Genomic DNA, 23357 nt, shown 5'->3' on the forward strand with positions numbered 1-23357 from the left:
ATCAGAGTTTGAGTCATCCAAGGTAAAATTGTATTTGAGTAAGGCAGTTTTGCTGGGACTTTGAAATTAGTTTGAGTTATCCGAGATTTCAACAGTTTCAAGTTTGACACATCAAGGTTACATGTACATGAAGCATTATTTCTATTTTTAAATATATTGACGCTATGTTTCTTTTAATATGTATATTGATGCTATACTTCTAAATTTAGATCTGGATATAAATTGTTCTGTTCTGTAGTTTATCTCTGCCAATCATGGTGGAAGCGCCAAAGACAAAGCAGACAAAAAGAAAATACATTATTTACATATGTAATATATAAATTAAGGACTTTCACTTTGTCAATACGTTATATATGGATCTGTTAGATTATACTGACCTCAGACTTCATCCTTCGTCAATATAATCTGAACAGGTCCATATATAATGTATTGACTTCATTACAAGTCCATAATAAACAAATATTCATGCAATAATCCTATAATATGAATGTGCATATAGACGTTTAAGAAAATATCAGAATCTAGATAGTAATATGAAGTGTTTTTTATGGATAAGAAAAATGCATACCTTTCATCAGTAATGGCATAAATGGTATGATAGGTGCTGAAAGTTTGGTAACTGTCAATCTGTAAACCCTATGATTCCTTGATGGGTCCATCAGTGTTTCAAAATCAGCAAACATTTTCTTGAATTTGCCTGGGAGCTTCTATTATAAAAAATAAATGATTATAAGTTTCATGATTATTACAAGTTTATGCATGACATATTCTAAAGGCAACATTTATGATTACAGTACCAATGATACTGATCAATGTTGCACTACTTCAAGGAGATTTATTGACTTACGTTGAAGTTGTATTAGTTTATCACATAGCAATATAATTTTAGAGTAATAAAAATTTTAAGGTTTTCTCATGTCAAACTATTATAAGAATAAAGTCTAATATATTAAAACTTGAGGTAAAATACCGTTAAAAAAATTGTAATAACTGACATTAAAAAAGTTTTAGTAGTTGCATAAAAAATTCCATACCCTAAAAAGGTGGAAAAAATATTTTTTAGGCCATAATCCACATTTTGTCTATTTTAGTTGTACATCCAGTCATTTTCCTTTATTGTTATTACATACATTCAAAAATCCATCTTAATCGATTACCTTATATCAACGTTTCATTTTCTTCATATTTTTCCATTTCATGAAAAGTGATGAAACACTAAAATATGAATGTAATTTCACTGTCTTTGTTAGGCTTTAAATGTTTGATGTCATTTCTGTTACAGTAAATGCTGTCAGGGCACAAAAATTCAAACATACTAATTTCATTAGTAGAAATAAACCAGATGTTGCACGCCACATTGTGCTCAGAATACCCCCACACAACCATCTATGATAAACAAGAAGTAGAAAAGTTATGAACCTGGGAAGGGGAGGCAAGGTACAACTCATTATGCAAATATCCAAGCATATGAAAGCTGAGAAAAATGTTACGAGAATTTCCATTACACATTATGTTAATAAATACAAAGTCCTACGTTAAACAGGAATTAGACAAGCAACAAACTTGAAAAGGGGAGGCATGGTACAAGTCATTATACAAAAGTCTAGGCATTCTCTCTAATAAAAGCTGAGAAGTCTGTTATAAATTGCCATTAAGCAACACCTAAAAAATTATGAAGTCATATGGTAAACAGAAATTAGAGGAGTGACTATTCTGAAAAGAGGAGACACAATAAAACTCATTAGCAAAACAATATGCCAGATATCTGAGCATTCCCTCCAACAGAAAGAATAACAAGGGAACCAATATTCTACGGGAAATTAAAAGAGCACACTCAAGGAACAAAGACCAGATAGGGAAAACAGACAAACCCAACAAAATACATAAAATAACCAAAATAATACAAACAAAGAGACAAAAGTAAATGAGCAATTCACACTCTACTAAAAACTGGAAGCATGGACTAGGTTCACTGGTAGGGTAAGCATTCTCTGCTTTTTCTAGATACTTCCGCCAAGTTGCTCATAAAAGTCAAGCGCAGGGGAAACGAAAGAGGAAAGTAAGACTTTGACACATTGAACAAATCAGTTCTCGTGGTGCAGAAAAAAAATTCTGTAGTGATGACTTCAATCTTGTAGTAACATAACCCTGTTCCAGAAGCCTAATTGTAAAAAGTCTAGTATGGTACAAAAAGTTTGCATAGTTACAGCAAGCTCTGGCATAAAGTATGAATTGTGATGTGAAAACTCTGTATGCAGGTACTGAAGGGATATTGCCACAGATGAAAGAAAGTTGACAAAACAGAATGAAAAGTCATAGTGTTGATTGTATAGTTTGTTCAATAGTTTTCTTTCCTTTACAATCGATCTCTAAATGTAGGTTAAGATATGAGGCTAACTTCATAGTGTCTGTAGAATCCTTTATATCAAGTTCTGTGGGGGTAAATCCCTGAAGCTAGGATTGTTTACAGATAATACGTCATCCATATAGCAGAAACTGAGATGAAAATATCTGGATAAACGATGCTCGTTCCGTTAGATCAGATCAGCAATAAAGCCAGCCACATAAGAGTGAACAAATAAGTCAGTGAGTATTTATTTCCCATTGGAATGCTGACCATCAAACCACACTGGACAACTATGTTGTCAATAAAAAATTTCAGCAATTTGAAAAAATCTTCTTTGTTATCTTTGGAAGATGATTAGAAATAGCTTTTCACAAAGAATGAAGCTGAGAAATCAGATAATTTGAAGGTGTTCCCACCTGATTATACAATGAATGTGTTATAACATTAATACTGTCATATCATACTTTTATTCTCACTCAAACCTGTTGAAGAAAGGTAACATAGATTATTATCCAAGGTTACATAGATTACATTTTTAATTATTAAGTAATGTAGAATGCCAATGACAAAAATCTGAAAACAGAAGGCTTATAGGGAGTGCCAATCAAAAAGGAGAAAAGAATTGAAAAAGAAACATATATGGTGAAATACAACATCACATAACCCCTATAATAATAGTAAATACTTAACCAGATCACCAGACGCACTTCAATATGTGCAAACACACCTTTACGTAAGCCCTGAAAGGTCCCAACAACAGAACTAATAAAGTCCATGGTAACAGAAGAATGACACTCCTTCAAAATAAACTCAAGAAGTCAAATAATAACATGAGAACACACTAACGACCAACAATGACATTAGGGCGACATCATTCATTTCTAACCAAGTACATGTATCATGCTGCAAGTGCAGCAGACAACTTGGAAATAGTGTATAAACATCCAAAATCAACAAAATTAGACGAAAGCAACAAAAAATCACCAAAAACATGCTTCATTCATAAATTATTTGTTGAAAATTTTGAATTTGATTGTGAACTTAACATCACAAAGCAATAAATTGTGAAATAATAAACAAGCAGGGCAAAAAGTTTCAAAAGAAATAAAATATAGTAAAAATGAGTTCAATCAAAATTTTGACATTTATCATAAATTAACTAAGGATATTCATGTACCTCCAATATACGACATAATTCAACAGCATTTTTATTAAATTAAATATAGACTAAAACTAAAAAAAAAGTGTTTTGTATAAGACAAGCCAATGAATAAATACAAGAGCAAAGTCAGTAAATACTGAAGTGTATTATGATTAGAAAAAAATCCTTATCAAACTCATCCACTTCCAGTAGAGGATAAACTAAATCTTACCTCTCCAGAAATGGGCATCTAAACTTTAATAAAAGCTGTATATAGTAATTTAAACACACTCTCAGGATAGTGATGTGATTAAAAATTGTAATAGAGAACTACGGTGAATTTATGACTTAGCCCATTTGACTTTGCGCCAAAAATAATAAAATATCCAATTAAAGAACGTAACAGATACTGAAAGCTAGCTTTTGACGTATTAAAGAATGACAATACCATCCAAATTACCAGCATTAGAAACAATTGGTCACTACAACTCCAGTAGACTGGATTTGTTATAGTAACGTCAAGTACTAAACAGGTAAGATTAGATGCAGTGCAATACTTAAAAATGACTAAGTTTTTCTGTATAGTTGCAATTAGGGGCTGCATATCTGTAGTTCAAAGAATAGACAATGATTTGAAAATCATATCCTTTACAAATAAATCCAATGGATTTTTTTTTTTAAAGAATGTGCTTTATATTTCCATAAAAAAATGGGTGAGCAACACCATTTTTAATTAAGAACCTACAAGTGCTATTATATTTTTGTATCAAACTTTTGTAACTGTGAAAAAGCTTAGAAAATGTTTTTAGAAGTTTGAGAAATAGGTACCCCTGGTGTAGAAGTTTTTCTGTGAGGAACCTGTTGCATTCATTAAAATCTGACACGTATTACAAATACGAGCAAAACATACTGTAGGAAGGTGTTTTGGATGAAAAAATAACAATAGGGAAATCAAAATCGTCTCTTATGTCATAAATTTTTGTATGAAGGCTGCCATTTTCTAGTATAATATATAAATCAAGAAATTCTATTGTGTAGGTATCTTGAACATAGTTTTTGAAATTAGGATTATTTAAGGCCGAAATATCATCAAGATATCCAAAAGTACTATTAATTCATGCAACAGATCATGTTTTGAAGGATCTATAAAGAGTTTAGCCATGAACTGTGATTTGTAACAGTAGAGGAACAAATTGACTATGAGAGGAGCACAATAAGTCCTCATTGGAATACCATCAAACTATCTGTATACACAATGCATTGATCATGTCTAATAAATGTACTGAAAAAAGTATTGTAGTCATTACAAGAAATGAAATGAAAATCAGATTTATCAAAAGACCGACAACTTTCCCTTAATAAGTAGGTAGATAAGTTAGAAATGTAGTTCAATAACACAATCTAAAGAACAAAAACAATCAATGAATGAAGCTAGTAAGTCCATTCAATAAATTAAATCAACTATCCAAAGATAAAGACCCAGTCAAGCACCCCTACTAATAGCCAGATACCTATTTCAAAATCCAAAGAACCATACCAGGAAAAAAGTCAACAGAGAAGTCACAAAATTCAACAGGGTAATCTACTATTTGAAGTATGCTAACATAAATATAATATAGTGGTATCAATAACTCCTTATGACAACAACTCCTTCGGAATCACAAGAAAGTATGTTCACATAGAAACAAAAAGTACTGAGTTTACAAAAAAAGTTCAGTATTACATCTAAAAACACTTTCCTAAGCTCAATAGTGTATAATGAAGTAGTTTTTGGTCAGTGAAAAAAAAAGTTGAGATACCCTGGTTATGATACATTACTGTGAAAATTTATTAATTAACAGGGCTGTGAACTATTTCATAGCATACTTTATTATCAGTTTTAGTATTTTAACATGACTTTTTCATTTTCTTAACTTAGTACGAATAAATATTATGCTGATAAAATTGAATGAATGAGTACATATATATGAAATAGTAACAACTACAATTTCAACAATTAAAATAAAATGATTTACACAATTGTCACTATAAACTCACCTCCCAGGTTTGAGAAAGACGACTAACAGCAATGTTACTTAAACCCATAACAATAGCAAAAAATGAGTTTAAATTCTGGTACTCTCTGCAGCTGAAGTATAAAAATGTATACATTCTTTAAATAAAGAGAGAGAGAGAAAATAATAACAAAAATGTATATAGTAAACTAAAAGCCTAAAAGAGCCAGTAATGTTCACTTGGAAAAATTGTGGGCCATATCATTCCATTGTGTGAAGTAAAAGTAGTTTTATTATTGAGGTTCCTACCACACTTACATCAATCCTGCCTTCTAAACCTTTACTAAGCATTAGCAGAGATATTCTGTAATATGTGTTTTCCCATACAAATCTAATGGCAACATTAAGCAGCTGCAGCCATCTGTTTAGTCACTTTAGCAACATACGAAGTTGTTCAGTTTAAGACAGCATTGATGTTACCGAGCCTCTCAATTTTCAAACCACTTGAACCTGTGAAGAACTGATCTTTGACAATTGGCTTATCTTATAATATAACCTCTAGTACATGGCAATCTGGTTTAATCAGGTGAATTGTTAATACTATGTCATAAATCAAAACTATTGACCAAACTTTATGACAAATGTGATGACTTTTCATTCAGAATTGTCAAATTTCCTTTCATCTGTGGCAACATCCCTTCAGCACCTGCATATGGATTGTTCATATCACAACTCATATGTTATGCCAGAGCTTGCCGAAACTATGCAGACTTTTTGTATTGCACTAGAACTCTAACAAATAGGCTTCTGGAACAGGGTTATGTTGCTACAAGATTGAAGTCATCACTACAGAAGTTTTATGGTCGTCATCATGAACTCGTGGATCGTTATGGTGTATCCATCTGCACCATGAAATCTGATTTATTTAACGGGTCATAGTTTTCCTTTCCTTGTTTGTCTACCCCGGACTTGACTTGTATGTGCAACTCAGCGGGTGTTTCTAGAAAAGCAGAGGACGCTTACCCTACCGGTGCACCTGGTCCATGCTCCCAGTTTTTAGCGTAGTCTGAGTTGCTCATTTGCTTTTGTTACTTTGTATGTATGATTTTAGTTACTTTATGTTCTTTGTTGTGTATGTCTGTTTTCCATGTCGGGTCTTTGTCCCTGGATTACATTCTTTTGATTACCCCTATAACCTTGGTTCCCTTGATTACTCTTTCATTCCTTCCGAGTTTAATTTAAATCAATAACATGGAATTTACTTGTAGTTTCTGAACTACAGACTAAAAGTGATGAAATATAAACTCACTGAGACCTCTTTCAGGCGAGCTATATAAATAATCAAACTATACGATGCCTAATGCCCTATTATTGTAAAGCCAGTTATATAGGACATTTTGTTATGAAACTTTATGATTGCTGTCATTATATTTATATTTTCATATTCTGGCGAGCTGTAATGTCCATTAATCATTCTGTCCCATTCGGGTATCCCATAGTCCAAAATTTTGGTTTCAGGATTATATAAAGAAAAATTTGATTCCTATTGTCCTAGAATTTAGCTTTAGCAAAAACCCTAATATGCTAGCTGAATAATGAAATCATACCCCATTTAAGTCCCTACACCTTTAATCAAAATCCTAGATCATGAGTGGAAACATGGAAGGATCTTGTCACCATATTATGTTAATGCAAAATGGGACAGGAACACAAATGGCTAAAGTTTGTCTTGCTTCAAAATTTGCCTCAAATGAATTGAAAATATGCATTATTTAAAAAAGCTTTATTGCCAGTTTTAAAGTTTAAGGGCCCAGGATATTTCTGTGAGTCAGGAATGTAACATAATTGATAGGGTATAATTAGTGCATTTGATGTAGTATTATTTTTGAATGATGATTCCCTGATCTTGACATTAATAACACATTTCTTGCAAAATACTTACTGAGCAGCAAGTTTAATGAACTTTCTTAGTAACATGACTCGTTTACTGACATTTTGTGTAAGTAACATTTCTGTAACAATCCAGTATTGAACTTCATTAAATCTTCTTAGAAAAAGTTCCAGGTTGGCTGTAATCTTCTTAAACTGATGTGAGCCAAATACTTTATAGATCAACTCATACTGAAAACAAAATAAATTCATAAAATTGATACTATGTTTGGATTGTTTTTTGTGGTTGTATATAATCTGTCAATTTTTAGGCCAAAAAGTATACAAAAATCTTTGCTGGTTCTTATTTTGGCAGTTAACTAATACTGATGTAGCTCAGAGAAAATATTTCTGCATTTTCAGACTGACTGATAATATACTAAAAAATAAGCACACTTCAAAAAATCTGCAGCCATTACAGTTTTGCCAGCACAGTTCTGTAAATACAACAATCATGTAAATATTATTGGTAATCATTGGGGTAATAGACCAACAATTAAACAAAATAGACAATAAGCTAAAATAGTCCAACACAAAAAGTACAGCCTTCATTATGCTCTGAAAGTACTTAATGAATATTAAATTTAAACAAGAGCCCCACAACCAAAGTAAATCTTCATAGAATATTATTGTGGAAAGATCATTTGAAGAATTTTGGATGATGTTGAGCCTATGACCTTGAACTTTAATGATAGTTTTCTCTCTTAATTATGACCCATGCAAGAAGTAACAATAGATAGACACATCTGATTGGCTTACTACTTCAGTTAACATGAAATTATGTCATAATATAAAGTTATCAACTGTTTTATGTAGGTATAATATACTGTTTTGGAGAATAAAGCCATTCTTCTGCATTTATTTGTAATAAATAATTAATATAATTACGTAATTTTAGATATTAATCATATTAAGCAATAATTATCTGACTCTCCATATCAGCTATCTTCTTTACCTATTAAGTAAGTGTGACCTTGACCTTTGAATTACTGATCCAATAAGAAATAGATGTCTTCCTTACCTCACAAGCCTTCAACTATGTAAGTTTGGTGAAAATGTATTGTGTTCAATATGTATGCCACAGAAACCAATTTTTGGCTTCAAAATTCTATTCTGTTAAGTCTGTGTGACCTTGACCTTTGACCCAAAAATTTATACATGTAGGTGTCTTCCTCACCTCATAAGCCTTCAACTGTCCAAGTTTGGTAAAAGTCTATGAAAGTGTTCAAAAGTTACACTCCAGAAACCAATTTTCAGCTCCAAAATTTTATTTCATTAAGTCTGTGTGATCTTGACCTCAAAATCAATAGGTGTCTTCCTTACCTCATAAGCCTTCAACAGTCCAAATATGGTGAAATGCCATTCAGGCATTCAAAAGTTATTCTCTGCAAACCAATTTTTGGCTCCAAAATTTTATTTTGTTAAGAATGTGTAACATTGACCTTTGACCTATTGACCTCAAAATAAATAGGCTTTTTGTTACCTTATAAGCCAAGGCCTTCAACTGTTCAAGTTTGGTGAAATTCCATGCACTTGCAGGCATTCAAAACTTAGGCTCTGGAAACCAATTGTGGATGGATGGAATGATGGAAGGACATATGGAAAGCCACATTCCATACAAAAAGATAGCAAACCTGGAAACTTGCAGGGATATATCCTTAATATCCATAGAAGAAAACTGAAGACTTGGAAAACTTTTAGATTTTTCATTGAACAAGGGAGGCACTCTTGCTAAAAAACTATGCAATTCTTCCTCTGATTGTTAAAATAATCTAATATCACAGAGAATGTATACATTTTGTACAACAAAAATAAATTAAACAAGATGTTGCACACTAAGAACAACCCCACTCAACTATCTTAGGTAACAGGAAGTAGAAAACAACAAATCTGGAAAAGGGATGCACATTACAAGTCATCATGTAAAAGTAATATACCAAATATCTAAGAAATGCATCAATTAAAAGCTGAGAAATATGTTACCAAAACTTTCATTACACATGACTGAAATAACTTCTAAGTCATACATTCAACAGGAAGTAAATGAGCGAAAAAACCTCAAAGAGGAGAAACGGTACAAGTCATCACACAAAAGCAATATACCAAATATCTAAGCATTCCCTCCAGTAGAATCTGAGAAATCAGTTTAAAAATTTTCATTTAGAATCATCCAAAAAACTAAAAGTTGATTGCTTAGCAGGAAGTAGATGAGAAACAAACCTAAAAAGAGGAGACATGGTGTAAATCCAAATTACATATTAATTTTCGCGGTTTATGAAAAGTCAACAAGTTTGTTGATATTAATTATCACAGTTTTCAAGGTTAAAGAAAATAAAGTTTTTCAATAGTCTTGGGTATTGATATGTCAGGTATTCAAAATATAAAAAAGGAGGGTTGCAGGGTCAGAGGAATTCGGACTATGATTAACTGCAGTGTGTGTTTGACACTTACATTTTTTTCTTTTTGTGAATAGAATGTTTGCACAGCATTTATTTGTATTCTTTGATGTGACAGGTACTCTATGGCCATTGATAAAAATCACCATGTAAACAAGATCATGAATTTAGAAATTATAACCCACATGCTTTAACTGTATACGTTTTTATGATAGAGTTAGTATAAATTCATACTTGGTTGCATTGAATGATATGACCCTTACATAAAACGATGTTTCTATTCAAAATTGTGGAAACTATGATTATAACAGTCAAAAGACTTGGTAATGTGAAATATTTTCACGGTACTATTTTTCTCGTTTTTGAGGCAACCGCAAAAATAGCAAAAATTGCAAAAATTAATACGTTTACATATACCAAGTAAGCATTCACTCCAGTAAAAGCTGAGAAATCTGTTCGGAAAATTTTCATTATGCTTCACCCCAAAGAACAACTATGCCAAAGTAGTAAGGATTGAAAGTAATATGGAATTGTACAGAAGTGATGCTGATGCAATTGCATACCAAATAAGATTGACCTAGATAAAATGGTTTATATTAATGTGACCTAATTAGGAAATTTAACATCAAATTTTAATGTAGCACTGGACAGCAACACTGAAGCAGATGCCAACACCGGAAACACAATACCTTTGTCTCACCTTCTACAGCTTTTGTTGCAGGTGAAGCAAAAATGGGGTTATTTGTGACCTTGTACCTAGTATCTTCAATGGTGAAAAAAATGCACAAAATTTTCTCACCTTAAATTGCAAGAAAACAGTATGACACAAAAGGAACTGATTTTGTTCTTTTCATTATATAGGTAGATTGTACTTCCTAGTACTATCTTTTGACTATAATTTTTCTAAATTTTTAAATGAATGACATTGATGAACATACTTCAGAATTTTACTTCAAAATGAAATGCTTAACAGGGTGCTGTTTGATACAATTGCAGATGTTTAACCCTGAACAAGTATGGACACTCCATTCTAGCTTGATACATCTTTGAATTTGATTGCCATTAAATGTTAAACAAAGGATAACAGGGGTCACCAAACTTCTTTTATTGTTAACTCAAAAAAACTATTTCATGCAAATTGTTTTCCCCTAGACAGTGGTTTTTTTCTAGATAATTTTTTTATTTTTTGCTTTTATTTCTGTCGAAAATTCTTTTAAAATAGTTTCAAGATAAACATTTAACACTGTTTGCAAGATCTTTTGCTTATGAAAACACTTATTTCAATATAAATTTAAAAGATGGCCAAAAAAGATGCTTCATGGAATAAGCATAATCTAAATAACAATATATTTTACCTCTTGAAGACAACAGAATAAGTCCCAATCAAATAGTGTCATGTGGTATGCTATTTCTTTAGTACTCATCAATTCTATTGTGCTAGCTGTGCCAGATGTGGGTCCTTCTTGTTCTGGTAATGGTGTCTTCGAAAATGAATGGAAAGAGAGACTTGCTTCATTCTTAAGTCAGGCAAACATCAACAGTCAGGCAAAAACAGAAATACAGAAACTAGATCAAGATCAGAGATCCGTGGATACTTGATAAGAACACATCTTAAGAGGTATTAAAAAGATACAAATAATTTACAAAATAACCAATAAAATCAGATGGAAAATTTTTAAAATACGGTATTTTAAAAAACCCTTTTTTTGTTACCAAAATTGGCAAGAAATATTCCAATATTAAACATACAGGTATGGATTTTTCTATGAATTTTTTTTTTTTAAATTAAACCAAAAATAAACTAGAGGCTCCATAGAGGCTGAATCACTCACCTGGCTTGATAAGCAACATTCTATTTTTGTAAAAGTGGCCATGTTTTTCTTGGATAAAAATTCCTAATATTCAAGCCTATAGAACATTCAAATTGGTTTTTATTGATTTCTGTCCAGTAGTTTCTGAGGAGAAATTTGTTTAATAACATAAAAATAGCAAAAAGATTTTGATGAAGGGTGATAACTCAACATGGCTTCACAAATTAACACGAAAATTTGACCACAGACAGATCTCATTATGCTGACATGCTGAACACTTTACCCCATTTCAGAATAGGGCTAAACGGTTTTGGAGATTGATGTAAACAATTTCTGTCTGACCCATATGTTCTATTTTTAGTGACAGTGGCCATGTTTAACGATGGATCAAAAATCCAAGAATCAACTTTATGCAGAACACCCTATGAAATATTAACACCAACTTAAGTTCAAATTGGTCTAGTAGTGTCAGAGGAGAATATTTTTGAAAGAAAATATTAAAAATAGAAAGAAAAAAAAAACATTGCATATGGGCAATAACTCTAACATTAATAGATCAGGCTATCAGTATAAAGTATTATTTTATAATTCCATAACTCAAAGGGGTTGTTTTTATTCATAAATTATTAAAACCCATTACATTTGATCTTATGCAGTACTTGCCAGCTTGGGAAAATTTAATTTGTTCAAAATATAAGGTATTGTAAACTATCTGCCTACTCCAAAAGCATAGACCCTCTCTTGTTAACTTCAGGATTGATCAAAGAACATGCTCAATATGCACTTGCAGGAAGAAAATTCTTTTGTTCTCTCTGAAACCCTACCTCACAAAAGTACATGTCAGTCATGCTATTGGACTACCTCACAGTTAAAACCTCACAGTTAAAACAAAGGGTTTATTGGATTAAAATTAATGACTGTGAATATCAAACTTAGAAGTGGTATAACACTTATAAAAGATATATTTATAACAAAACTACAAATTATCTCCATGGAAAAAGAGGCTATTCAATCAACACCCAGGCAAGAAAATGGGATTAAAATAAATTGATTGATTGATTGATTGTTGGGGTTTAACGTCCTAGCAGCAATATTTCAGCTATATTCAGACGATGAACACGAAATGGATGATTAAATGAACATGAAATGATGATGAAATGAAAAAAGGGATGGGACACCTGGATAGTAGGGTCGACAAATTTTGATTGCCACTAGAAAAGGGAGGGATGGGTAGGGTCAGGCAATGTAGCCTCCTGTGGTGGAGCGCAAAGGTTCCTACTCCTATTGAATACCACAGCAGAGTTCTTTACTGTGCGAGGAACGTGACATCTTTCCTAACACGGTGCACCACTATGGTTTGCGGTCAGGTTTTTCCGTATTGTAGCCTGTCAACCCCAGCATGTAACACGCCAGAGATACCCCATTCCACCACCTGGGGCACACATCCCAGTTGCTCTTCTGGGCAGACTGCCTAGCCCCTGGCTAGGTTTCTGAGCACTATTTAGTTGCCTTTTACGACAAGCTTAGCACTGCTGCAGGCCTATTCTTTTAACACCTGGACCTGCACGGGGCAGGATTCAAATAAAGACTATTCATTAAAAGAAACACTATAATCAACTCCTTTAAGATAGTATAAACAAGCAAGAAATACTGTGAGATTTCTAGGGTGAACAAAGCTTATTTAATGATTCTCCCTCCATCATGGTTTAAAAATTACTACAGACAACCTGAAATATTGTTCATATTGAATATCCAAAATAGTGTCAAGTAGCAAAGAATGCTTGATATTTTCATTCAATTGCACTTGGTAGATTTTGAGGTGTAGGAGATGGAAAGCGTGGCCATCTCTACTGTATTAATGCAGAGTCTATTGTTCTCCTGCAGCAGTCGAAAAATCTGAACAAAATTTACTCAGAGGAGTTGTAACCACTAAGTTTCACTATACTGTTATATTCAGGAAATAATCCAAGTCCAATTACTCCTGTAAAGTCTGGTGAATCAGAATTGCAGTACGTTACGATCAAGTACATACTGTGACTAACAATCCTGACTCGATATATGACTGAGATGCTACAACAGTCGGGCACAGTCAATCATCAAATTTTAATGCCCTAAATTTCATTGAGGTAGAGTGACAACTGCCTCCTCCAACTTCAGGACAAATTTCTTTTTTATATGAACAAAATGGAACAAGAAGGCAAAACCAAAAGGATAAGCATGTGATTAATAAAATAACAAAAACTTTATCATTTTTCAAAAACAATGACATTTACTAGTATAAATATGTAATATAGGTAAGTGTAACATATATAGTTTGCAGGCTTAAGCTGGCTTTAAGTTCTACATTTTTCTTCTTTTTTGGAGGCAACCTTTCTTTCTTATTGTTTGATGAAAACCTTAAAATTTTTAAGTTTGAAATATCTATTTGTGTTTAGTTCTTGTGCATATTCAAATTCAATCTAATGTTATAATGTCAACAATAATATATAGTAATATTACTGTATTTTACTTGTAGTGGACAATACTTTTAGATACTTATAAAGATCTAAACCAGATTCTGCAGCTATTAGCAGATACATTCAGTAGTTGATGAATTAATGGAATCTCAATCACTAAGATTTTGGGCCTATTCCAGGAATTGCTTACGAAACATCGGCTGAATAAGTGTGTGTGTTTGTGTATGTGTTGGTGATTGTAAAATTAACACCATTAGTATCAGTGGTAGAATCAGAAGGTAGCAGTTGTGATGTTGTTCATCCTAAAAAGTGGAAAAATGTATCTATGTGTATATGTATATATATTTTTTACATGAAAACTTCATGTTTGCAAATTTTACCTGCAAAGCTTCACCCCAAGAAATACTCCTACAACTTTTATAAAACTTATTTCTAAAAATGCTTGAAATTTCAGCCTGGTTGACAATGCACAGAGACTGACTACATATAAGAATAAAGAAAAAATATTGAGAACACATAATTTTTTTCAATGCCTTTAGAGCTACTAGTCAACAGGGTTTTAATTTTTTAATCAGTGTAGCGGATGTAAGATTTCTCATAATAGTCATGATGTACATGTAAAACTATAAATGGGACAATAAATACTCATTGTTCATCTACTAACCAATCTAAGTCTACAGTTTCATATTTGGTGTGCAATTTTGACAATGAGTAGTATGTTTTCATTATTTCTAGTCTGTGTTATATACATACTCCAGCTTCCTTTGACAGCTTCTCCCATAAAAAACCAATTTACAGCCTTGAATTAACAACAATTGTCTACCATGACATTACATTTACAGATTGATTGATTATTGGGGTTTAACCCCCCCCCCCCCCCCTGAGCAGCAATATTTCAGATATATACAGGCGATACATTTAGAGATAGTTATCCCTATATAGTGTTCAATTACTGAAATATGACCTTAAATTACCATTAGAGTATTTCATTTCTATATATTTGAGAAGAAATATGATTCAACATCATTAAATCAATCTGGAATAAGTGTACATCAGGTTCAATGCACCTTTTATGACCTCATTATACAGGCCACTGACAATTATTTCATAGTAATTTGGAAAGTCTTGATCTATATTGGCCCATCTCAATTGTATGTGTGGGTCATAACCAACAAAATCAATCCAACTTTGATTTTAGTTCAATATAGTAGTAAAATGTTGTGGAATAGTTTCATAGAGTTCCATATACTTCTACTCAAGTTATTACATGGAAACAAGGAAAATGTTAGGGTTTTCTTGGGTCCCATTTTAGCCAACAATTTCTAAACTATCAAGTCAGAACCCCTGAAATCAATCTTAACCATTTGGCACATTTTTGTACAATTAAAAAAGACCCATGCACGTTCACTTAAGTTCATGCACAAGCATTAAATGTCTATGGATAATGAATGATGAAGAATGTAGACGATGATCACAACAACAGTGCCATAACATTATACTACCACACATGTTTGTGTGGTCATATAAAAAATTAGTCTAACAATACAGCAAGGGGGTCACTGGTTCCTTCAAATTCTTGTTGACAAGTACTGTTTGTGGAGCTCAGTAAAACATAGTTAAGAACTCACTAAAGCATCCAGGTGTTCTCTTGGTGATATGAATAAGTATCCATTTATACTGAGTCTTGTAGTCACACATATCTCTTGCTTCTTGAATAAAACTCTTTCTGCAAAACGAAACAGACAAAAATAATGAGACTATTTTGCATTTTGTTGACCACATGATTGGATAAACCATTCGTCCAAACAATTAAAGCAGCAATATACAAATGAGGATGACACAAGAAAATCTATCCACCATTGGTAAAAATATTTGAATGAACAATATGCAAATGACCATAAAAAGAAAATCTATCCACCAATGAGAATGATGTTGAGACTAATATAGCACTTTCAAACAATTTGACCTGAATGTTGTGACATTGATAGTTTGATCACTTCACTGGTCAGTGTGTACATTTGCCTGGACAAAAATAGATTTTAACTAGTTACCACCTAATGATTTTGAAACAAAAACTTCAATGAAATATTGTTCAATACAAAGATTAATTTATTTCCCCATAATATAGATAAACAAGTCATACAAAAATGTTACAAGTTCCTGTAACCGTCTATGATTATTTACACAGTCAATAGATCTGTTGGAGATAAAGGCTTCAATAGATCTGTTGGAGGGTGAAGCTAATGCCTCACCCTCCAACAGAGTCTACTGAATGTCTAAATAACCATAGACAGTTACCTGGGAGCATATAACTTATATTAGACATTTCATCTTATTTTAAGGTAATTGTAATTTTAAAATTAATGACCTGCACAGTAACTTATTTATATCCTTTTCTATTGAGATATCTTTAACATTGCATTTGTGTACAAGGCAAAAAAAAAAAAAGTTTTGTTTCCAGCTACCAACATGGTAGGGAATTTTTTTTTCGCAAACATTATACATTGAGTCAATAGGGAATCAATCTAGACTTTAAAGATGCTTGAGCCAAAATGGCCATAAAATGTTTAGGGAAGGCACAAAAAATAGGGTTGGTAGGGTAGCAGGAAACAGACATGTTATTTTTTGTTTTGGCCTAGGGAATAACAAGCATTTTTTAAAATATAGATATTTGCTTTTGGTACATGTATTTACAATTGCCTTCTTTAACACTAGAAATCAGAAAGAAAGTCAAGTGGTATTTCATAGCAAAATATCAGGGAGTATGAGGTAGTTATTTAGGTTTATACCCACTTGTCCTACATTTGTAAAAAACATACATCCGACTTGTCCTGCAAAATTATTTTGACTAATTAGATAATTATGTTTTTATAAAGTGTTGGTAGTGTTATAGTCTTTTCCATTAATTGGCAATAAATCTATGAATCTAAAGTACAACAAAAAAGGCAAAATGATATTCAATAATTTTTAAAAAAATGTATTAACTAATGTACAAAAAAAAATTATGTATAATAATTTATTTTTGTTATTTAAAAAACTTACTATATATATCAAAATAAAAAAAAATATTACATAAATAAATGTTATAAGATATTATATATATATGATCAAAAGTTCTAAAAAATATAAATAAATAAAAAGAAAATGTTGCTAACTTATTTACTTAATCATCATAACTTATTGAATCTTATAATCATCATAATTAAGCACATCTTCAAGTAAGTTGTCATTATAATGAGCTTGGTATATCACTTTAGCTTAATTCTCATAAGTTTGGTAATAGTTGAAAATTATTTTAATATTCTTAATGAGCTTGGCCTTTCTCATTCATATTAGTAAGTAATGTTCACATGATTATCTTATTAGCATGGCTTTGAATACTGTTCAGTATATGTATATAAGCATAGAGAAAATTGGAAAATTCATCAGTCAAAATGGCTAATGCTCAGTTAAACGTTGAATTCGTAGAGAACACCAAGGGTGGACGAAGTCTTGTCTACAACAACTACCGTTTCCAGATAAAATCATGACGTGAAGAGAGAGTCTACTGGAGATGTGCTGTTAGAACTTATCTAAGGAGAAAGACTCAACACACAGGCCTACAGATTGCATACAGAGACATTGATGCTATCACAACACTAGTACGCAGAGCAGCTGTATTACCACTTGTACCGCAAGAAAGTGTAGAAGATGTATGGCTCAATGCCTTGAACGAGCTAGACAATGCTGATGTGAACATGGACACAGTTCCGTTTACCGACTATGTAACCACACAATGGGTAGAGTCAGACCGCCACATTTGGAACCACTTCAGTCATGATGGACCAAGAACAACAAATCACTTGGAAGGATGGCACTCAAAGATAAAGAAACATACAAACTGCTCATCCAAACATCTACTCGTTCATCAAACACATCAAACAGATTCAAGCTGTCAATGAAGTAAACATCATTCAGATTGCCGCCGGAGGACTACCAGCACGAAAAGCAAAGTACCGCAATATAGACACCAGACTGCAACAACTCAAACAAAGACTTCACAACAATGAGATGACAGTAGTGCAGTATGCTGACGCCGCCTCTCATCTGATACATCTTGGTTAGGTGATAATGAACATTTTGTGTGACAATGAACATTTTATGAAAACAATGTGATGTATTAGTGCTTATAAATGATATTTGTAGTGAAATGTAAATTTGTTATTTTCATTGTTATATTTATGTAGGAAATAAAATATTGAGATACATTTTGCGTAATTTTTTGCAACCTACATGTTTACAAAGAAAAATATTGCATTATAATGGTAACTCCATACAAAACGTAAACCAAAATGCAAAATACATAAATGAAAATTTTAGACTTTTATTTATATATTTTACAGACTTTACCTTTTGAATGTGGCTACCTTTTCACACAATTTAAAACAGACTATAGATAGCTCCCTTTGATCTTTTGTTGTGATAAACAAGCAATTAACAGGTAATTAATAACTACATACCTCCCACTTGTCCTACAAATTTTCACCTATATTTTACCTGTAATTAACAAATGCAGGACAAGTGGGATGACACCTTTATTTACATTGAGTTCATTTATTCAAGAAAATACTGCAGTGGTTTTTCAGTACAGAAGTAGGAAAAGTACAAAGCCTGAGAAATACTAGCTAGGACAAGAAAACCCTGAGAATACCAAATAACACAAAGTTCAGCCAATTCAAATGAAGCACTGTTTTTTCAGTGGAATATGTTTTTTTATGAGAAATTAATTCAAGTGGAAGTTTCAGGACTTTGAAATTCTTAAATATTTTGCAAAAAGTTAATTTAATTGTATTCACATTATAATATGGTGAGTTCATATATCGATACATCTGTTTGCCTGTATATGAATATTTTTGTGGATTAAGTTTTCCCAAGATAAATGCCCTTAGGTCATATGAGAATAGGATTCTAGAAAATGATTAAATCTAAGAATAGTTTTAGATGTGTAAGGGATATCTATATATAAAGAGATAGGTCTATGGATAACCCCACAATTAATTGTATTGAATCATTGGAACCAATAGCTGATACTTGTAATCTGATATATGGTATTAATTCAACATCACATTTGTAACACCAACAAACAACACTTTTGAAAAATCATAGAAGTTTGATGGGTTATACATCTATGAAAAATTTTACTATAAAATGTTTCCTTTGTAGACAACATGCAAAATAAAGCTCCTTCCTGAATTAGAGAATGTAAGAAAGTGTCACTATTCAATTCCATTCAATCAGCGTTTGGGAGAAATTGCAGATGGAAGAAGGTGGTCCACCTAGGACAACGCAAAGTCCAAGTATTGTATCAAGAAACAACGAAGTCAATTAGATTTAAGTGCAAAATAGGAGGTGCACATTGGCATCATGTGCAAGTTTCATCCAAAAGACCCTATCATGTTAATTATGGGTTAGTTGATGAGATTGCATGGAGCATGCTCAATATACACTTTTGCAAGGAAAATTCTTTTGTTCTACCCAAGCCCTACCTCATGGAGTGTTATAGAGCATGCTCATCAACTTAATACAAAAGAGTCTATTCAATGCAGTTGTTGAAGAGAATCTGGAAGGAAACATTGGATGGAGGGGCACTTGCAGACAAACAGTTAGAGGGAATTTGGCATGATCACTGTTTATTATAAAGATAGCAGTGATTTACTGAATGTTCACTGGGTTAATTTTTTCTATAATTCACACTGTGAAATAAATTCATTAATTTCATTTTCAAACTTTCTCATGCCAAAAGACCACAAAACGTGACAACACTTCATGAATATCAATCCGCCATTAACATAATTTGAAATTTATGTTGAAAATAGCAACGAATAATGAAGAAAATGTATATAATAAATAGGATAATCAACTGGTTATAGTGAATAACCAAAATATGATCACTCATGCCAAGAACCCATTGAGATTTAACGTGTGCACAGAACAAGTTCTGCACACTCGTTAAATCTATAGACGTTCTTCGGCACTCATGATCATATTTTAGTTATTCATTCTTTACATATTACTTTTTATGAGCCACTCAGTGGGTGTTCCTAGAAAAGCAGAGGACGCTTACCCTACTAGTGCACCTGGTCCATGTTCCCAGTTTTTAGTGGAGTCTGAGTTGCTCATTTGCTTTTGTTACTTTGTATGTATTATTTTTGTGTTACTTAATGTTCTTTGTTGTGTATGTCGGTTTTCCATGTTTGGTCTTTGAGAATTACTCCTCCAATAAATTATACTATTAATAAATCCTTCTTTTCAACGATGGGGATATATAATATCTTCCTTAACCATATTAAAACATTGAATGTATAGTTGACAATTTCTTTCATAAGAAATGATCATCTTACCTCCAGAGGACTTGACCTCACACAAGACTAAGTCATCACCAAGACAAAGTTTATCGCTAGCCTGTTCTACTATTTGTTGAACAGAACAGTCCATTGTATCTCTGAGGGTAGTGTAGGTATGATCTGCACAGTACACTTTAAATATATCTGAAAATAAACTATACTTGAACAATACAAGTCATCATGCCTAAGCCATATACCAAAATCTAATTATGCCTTCAAATTGGTGCTGAAAAATCTGCAACGAAATATTTCCCAATACCTCACATGTAAAAATTCTAAGTCGCTCCGAAAATACGAAGTAAATGATCTAGAAAGCTGGAAAGGGGAGACACTGTATAAGTCATCATGTGTAAGCCATATTCCAAGTATGTAATTATTCCCTCCAGAAGAAGCCAAAAAGTCTTTGACAGAAATATTTGTTACAGACAGAACGACAGACAGACACACCCATCACTTAATATACCCCCCATTTTTCAAGCGGGGAGTATAAATATATGATTGAAACACATCATATTCTGCCAAATTCTTACATAGATCAGTACATATAATGTATACACAGGACTTACTGTCATCTCCAGGTTTTATAGGCTGCCTCATGGTGGGTAAAGTGGAATGGTCAATGGATGAACTTTTTTTAGCAAGTAAGACACTGGATGGTGAAAATTTTCTTTTGATAACAGGCCTTTCTTCTGTTGGTGATATTCTGAAATGATAAAGATTTTGACATAGGCTATTAATTCTTTTTATTTAGCACCAATGTAAATGACAAAAAGTTTATTTTCAGCCACTTAGTAAAATACATATTCTTGTGTACTTCATTGGTCATGTCGATAAAACCAAAAATATTGAATGGCTTTATAGAAACTTGAAACTAGAGGCTCCCAAGAGCCTAAATTGCTCACCTGGTATATGGACAACAAAATGTCACTTCAACTCAAATTTGGCCATTTGTTATATTATTTATTAAGAACCAAAACATGTTTCCTATATAAACCAAAACATGTTAAAATCCAAGTAAGCATAAAAATTGGCTCGAAAAATTATTATCATTCAACTCAGGACAGCATGTTTCCATATAAATCTAAATATACTGTAGGTGAATTCCAGGCAAATCAAATAAATGGCTGGGAAATGGCAGCCATTTAGGAAAATGACAGCAATTTTGAAAATGGCTGCCCTGCAAATATTCATTACTGCTATTCAACTCAGAATATCATAGCTATCTTTGATATAATTTTCATGCTACTGATCCTGCTATAGTTGTGAAAAAAAACCCCAAACACTAGTTTGATCGCTATGTTCTATTTTTTTTAGTTAAGGCTGCCATTTTTATTCATTTATCAAAAATCAAAACAGTAATTTTGTGCAGGAAACTCAAAGGATTAATCAGTTCCAATCAAATTTGCTTGGTAGTTTCAGAGAAGAAGATTTTTAAAATGATAGCATTGAGAATAGAAAAAAAATGTAGAAAAAGGGCAAAGCAAACACTCCAATATAACTTCACAAATTTTCAACAACCAACAATCATTTTGTGCAGGATATCCTACAGAACAATCCTGCCAAGTTTAGTTCTGATTGGTCAAGTAGTTTCATGGATGGATGACTACAACAGCATAAGCTGGTATGAATTCCCCTGAGGAACCAGTACAACATCTTTTAACATGCAATGATATTGTGATTTTAACATTGTAGTTTTTTTAGGTACATTATTTTAAATCATCATATTAATTCAGTTCTATAATAGGCCAGTGTATCATAAGCCTGAATGGCCAGGTGTTGACTTTATTTATTGTCATAATATTGTAAAATGATATAAAATTTCAACAATAATAACTAATTCATTCATTTTCCTTCTGTTACTTGTGGCAAATGAGTTTGTTCTAAAAAAACCCATAACATGACCATGAATTATAAGGCACAGACTATTTCCTTCTTGAGGAGGGTGGGGGCTTGGATTTTATGTTGAGTAGCAGTAGCAGTAGCAGTGGTGATAAAATATCATGTAAACACACAGATAACTTACTTGTCATCAATAAACTGAAGAATTGTCTCAGTGACTTGCAGATCTTGATATAATGATTGGAAGACTAATACATCTTTCTCAATGGCATTTTGAAGTTCCTGGAATAAAGGATTCATTCACAAGTGGAATAATGCATTGTTGCTTTTCTGGTGTAGTTTGATAAATGAAATGCATCAGTCTGACAAATAAAATACTCCTAAAGCTGATGGTGGCTAATGCTATAATTCAAGCACATCACCAGATGCTAGACTGATATCCAGGATGGGAAGAAATAACAATATCTTAACACCTTTCTCTTTCCTCAATCTATCTTAAAATACAAGTTTGAGGATGGACACAATTTATTAAATTAAAAAAAAAAAAAAAAAAAAAATCAATTAAAAAAATTAAAGTTTGTTTTTGTCTGCAAAAAACATATGGCTTCCCCTATCCTGCAAACTGTTCTGAGCATTTTTGGTTCAATAGTTTCAGATTGATTGATTGATTGTTGGGGTTTACTGCCTGAGCAGCAATATTTCAGCTACATGTATATTCGGGCAATGAACATGAAAGGAATGATAAAATGAACATGAAACGATGATGATGAAATGAAAAAAGGGATGGGACACAAGGATAACAGAGTCGACAAATTCTGATTGCCACAAGAAAAAGGGAGGGGTGGGTAGTGTCAGGCAATTTAGCCTCTTGTGGCGGAGCACAAAGGTTCCTATTCCTATCAAATACCAGCAGGGTTCTTTAATGTGCGAGGAACGTGGCATCTTTCCCAACAAGGTGCACCACTATGGTTTGGGGGATCAACATTTCCTGGTAATAAGCACAACTACATGTAATGTTCTTGCTATATACCACCCTAAAATTTGATTCAGTAGTTTCTGCG

The 23357-nt window shown here is 32.5% G+C and overlaps 1 protein-coding gene across 5 annotated transcripts in view; it reads right to left on the reverse strand.

Moving 5' to 3' along the window:
• LOC148626291 (rap guanine nucleotide exchange factor 4-like) overlaps positions 1 to 23357 on the reverse strand; it is a 124771-nt gene that overhangs the window by 17759 nt on the left and 83655 nt on the right. For all 5 annotated transcript variants that reach the window (XM_088570174.1, XM_088570175.1, XM_088570176.1 and 2 more), the window contains 8 exons: positions 22481 to 22578; positions 21024 to 21160; positions 20455 to 20601; positions 15703 to 15800; positions 11163 to 11288; positions 7425 to 7603; positions 5526 to 5616; positions 569 to 707 (listed from right to left, as the gene is read on the reverse strand). In XM_088570174.1, coding sequence (XP_088426300.1) covers positions 569 to 707; positions 5526 to 5616; positions 7425 to 7603; positions 11163 to 11288; positions 15703 to 15800; positions 20455 to 20601; positions 21024 to 21160; positions 22481 to 22578 — 1015 coding nt within the window. The remainder of the gene's footprint in view (positions 1 to 568; positions 708 to 5525; positions 5617 to 7424; positions 7604 to 11162; positions 11289 to 15702; positions 15801 to 20454; positions 20602 to 21023; positions 21161 to 22480; positions 22579 to 23357) is intronic.

This window comes from Perna viridis, chromosome 2 (assembly GCF_037379345.1).
Source record: "Perna viridis isolate PV_CMFRI_1.1 ecotype Kerala chromosome 2, ASM3737934v1, whole genome shotgun sequence".
Lineage (NCBI taxonomy): Eukaryota > Metazoa > Mollusca > Bivalvia > Mytilida > Mytilidae > Perna > Perna viridis.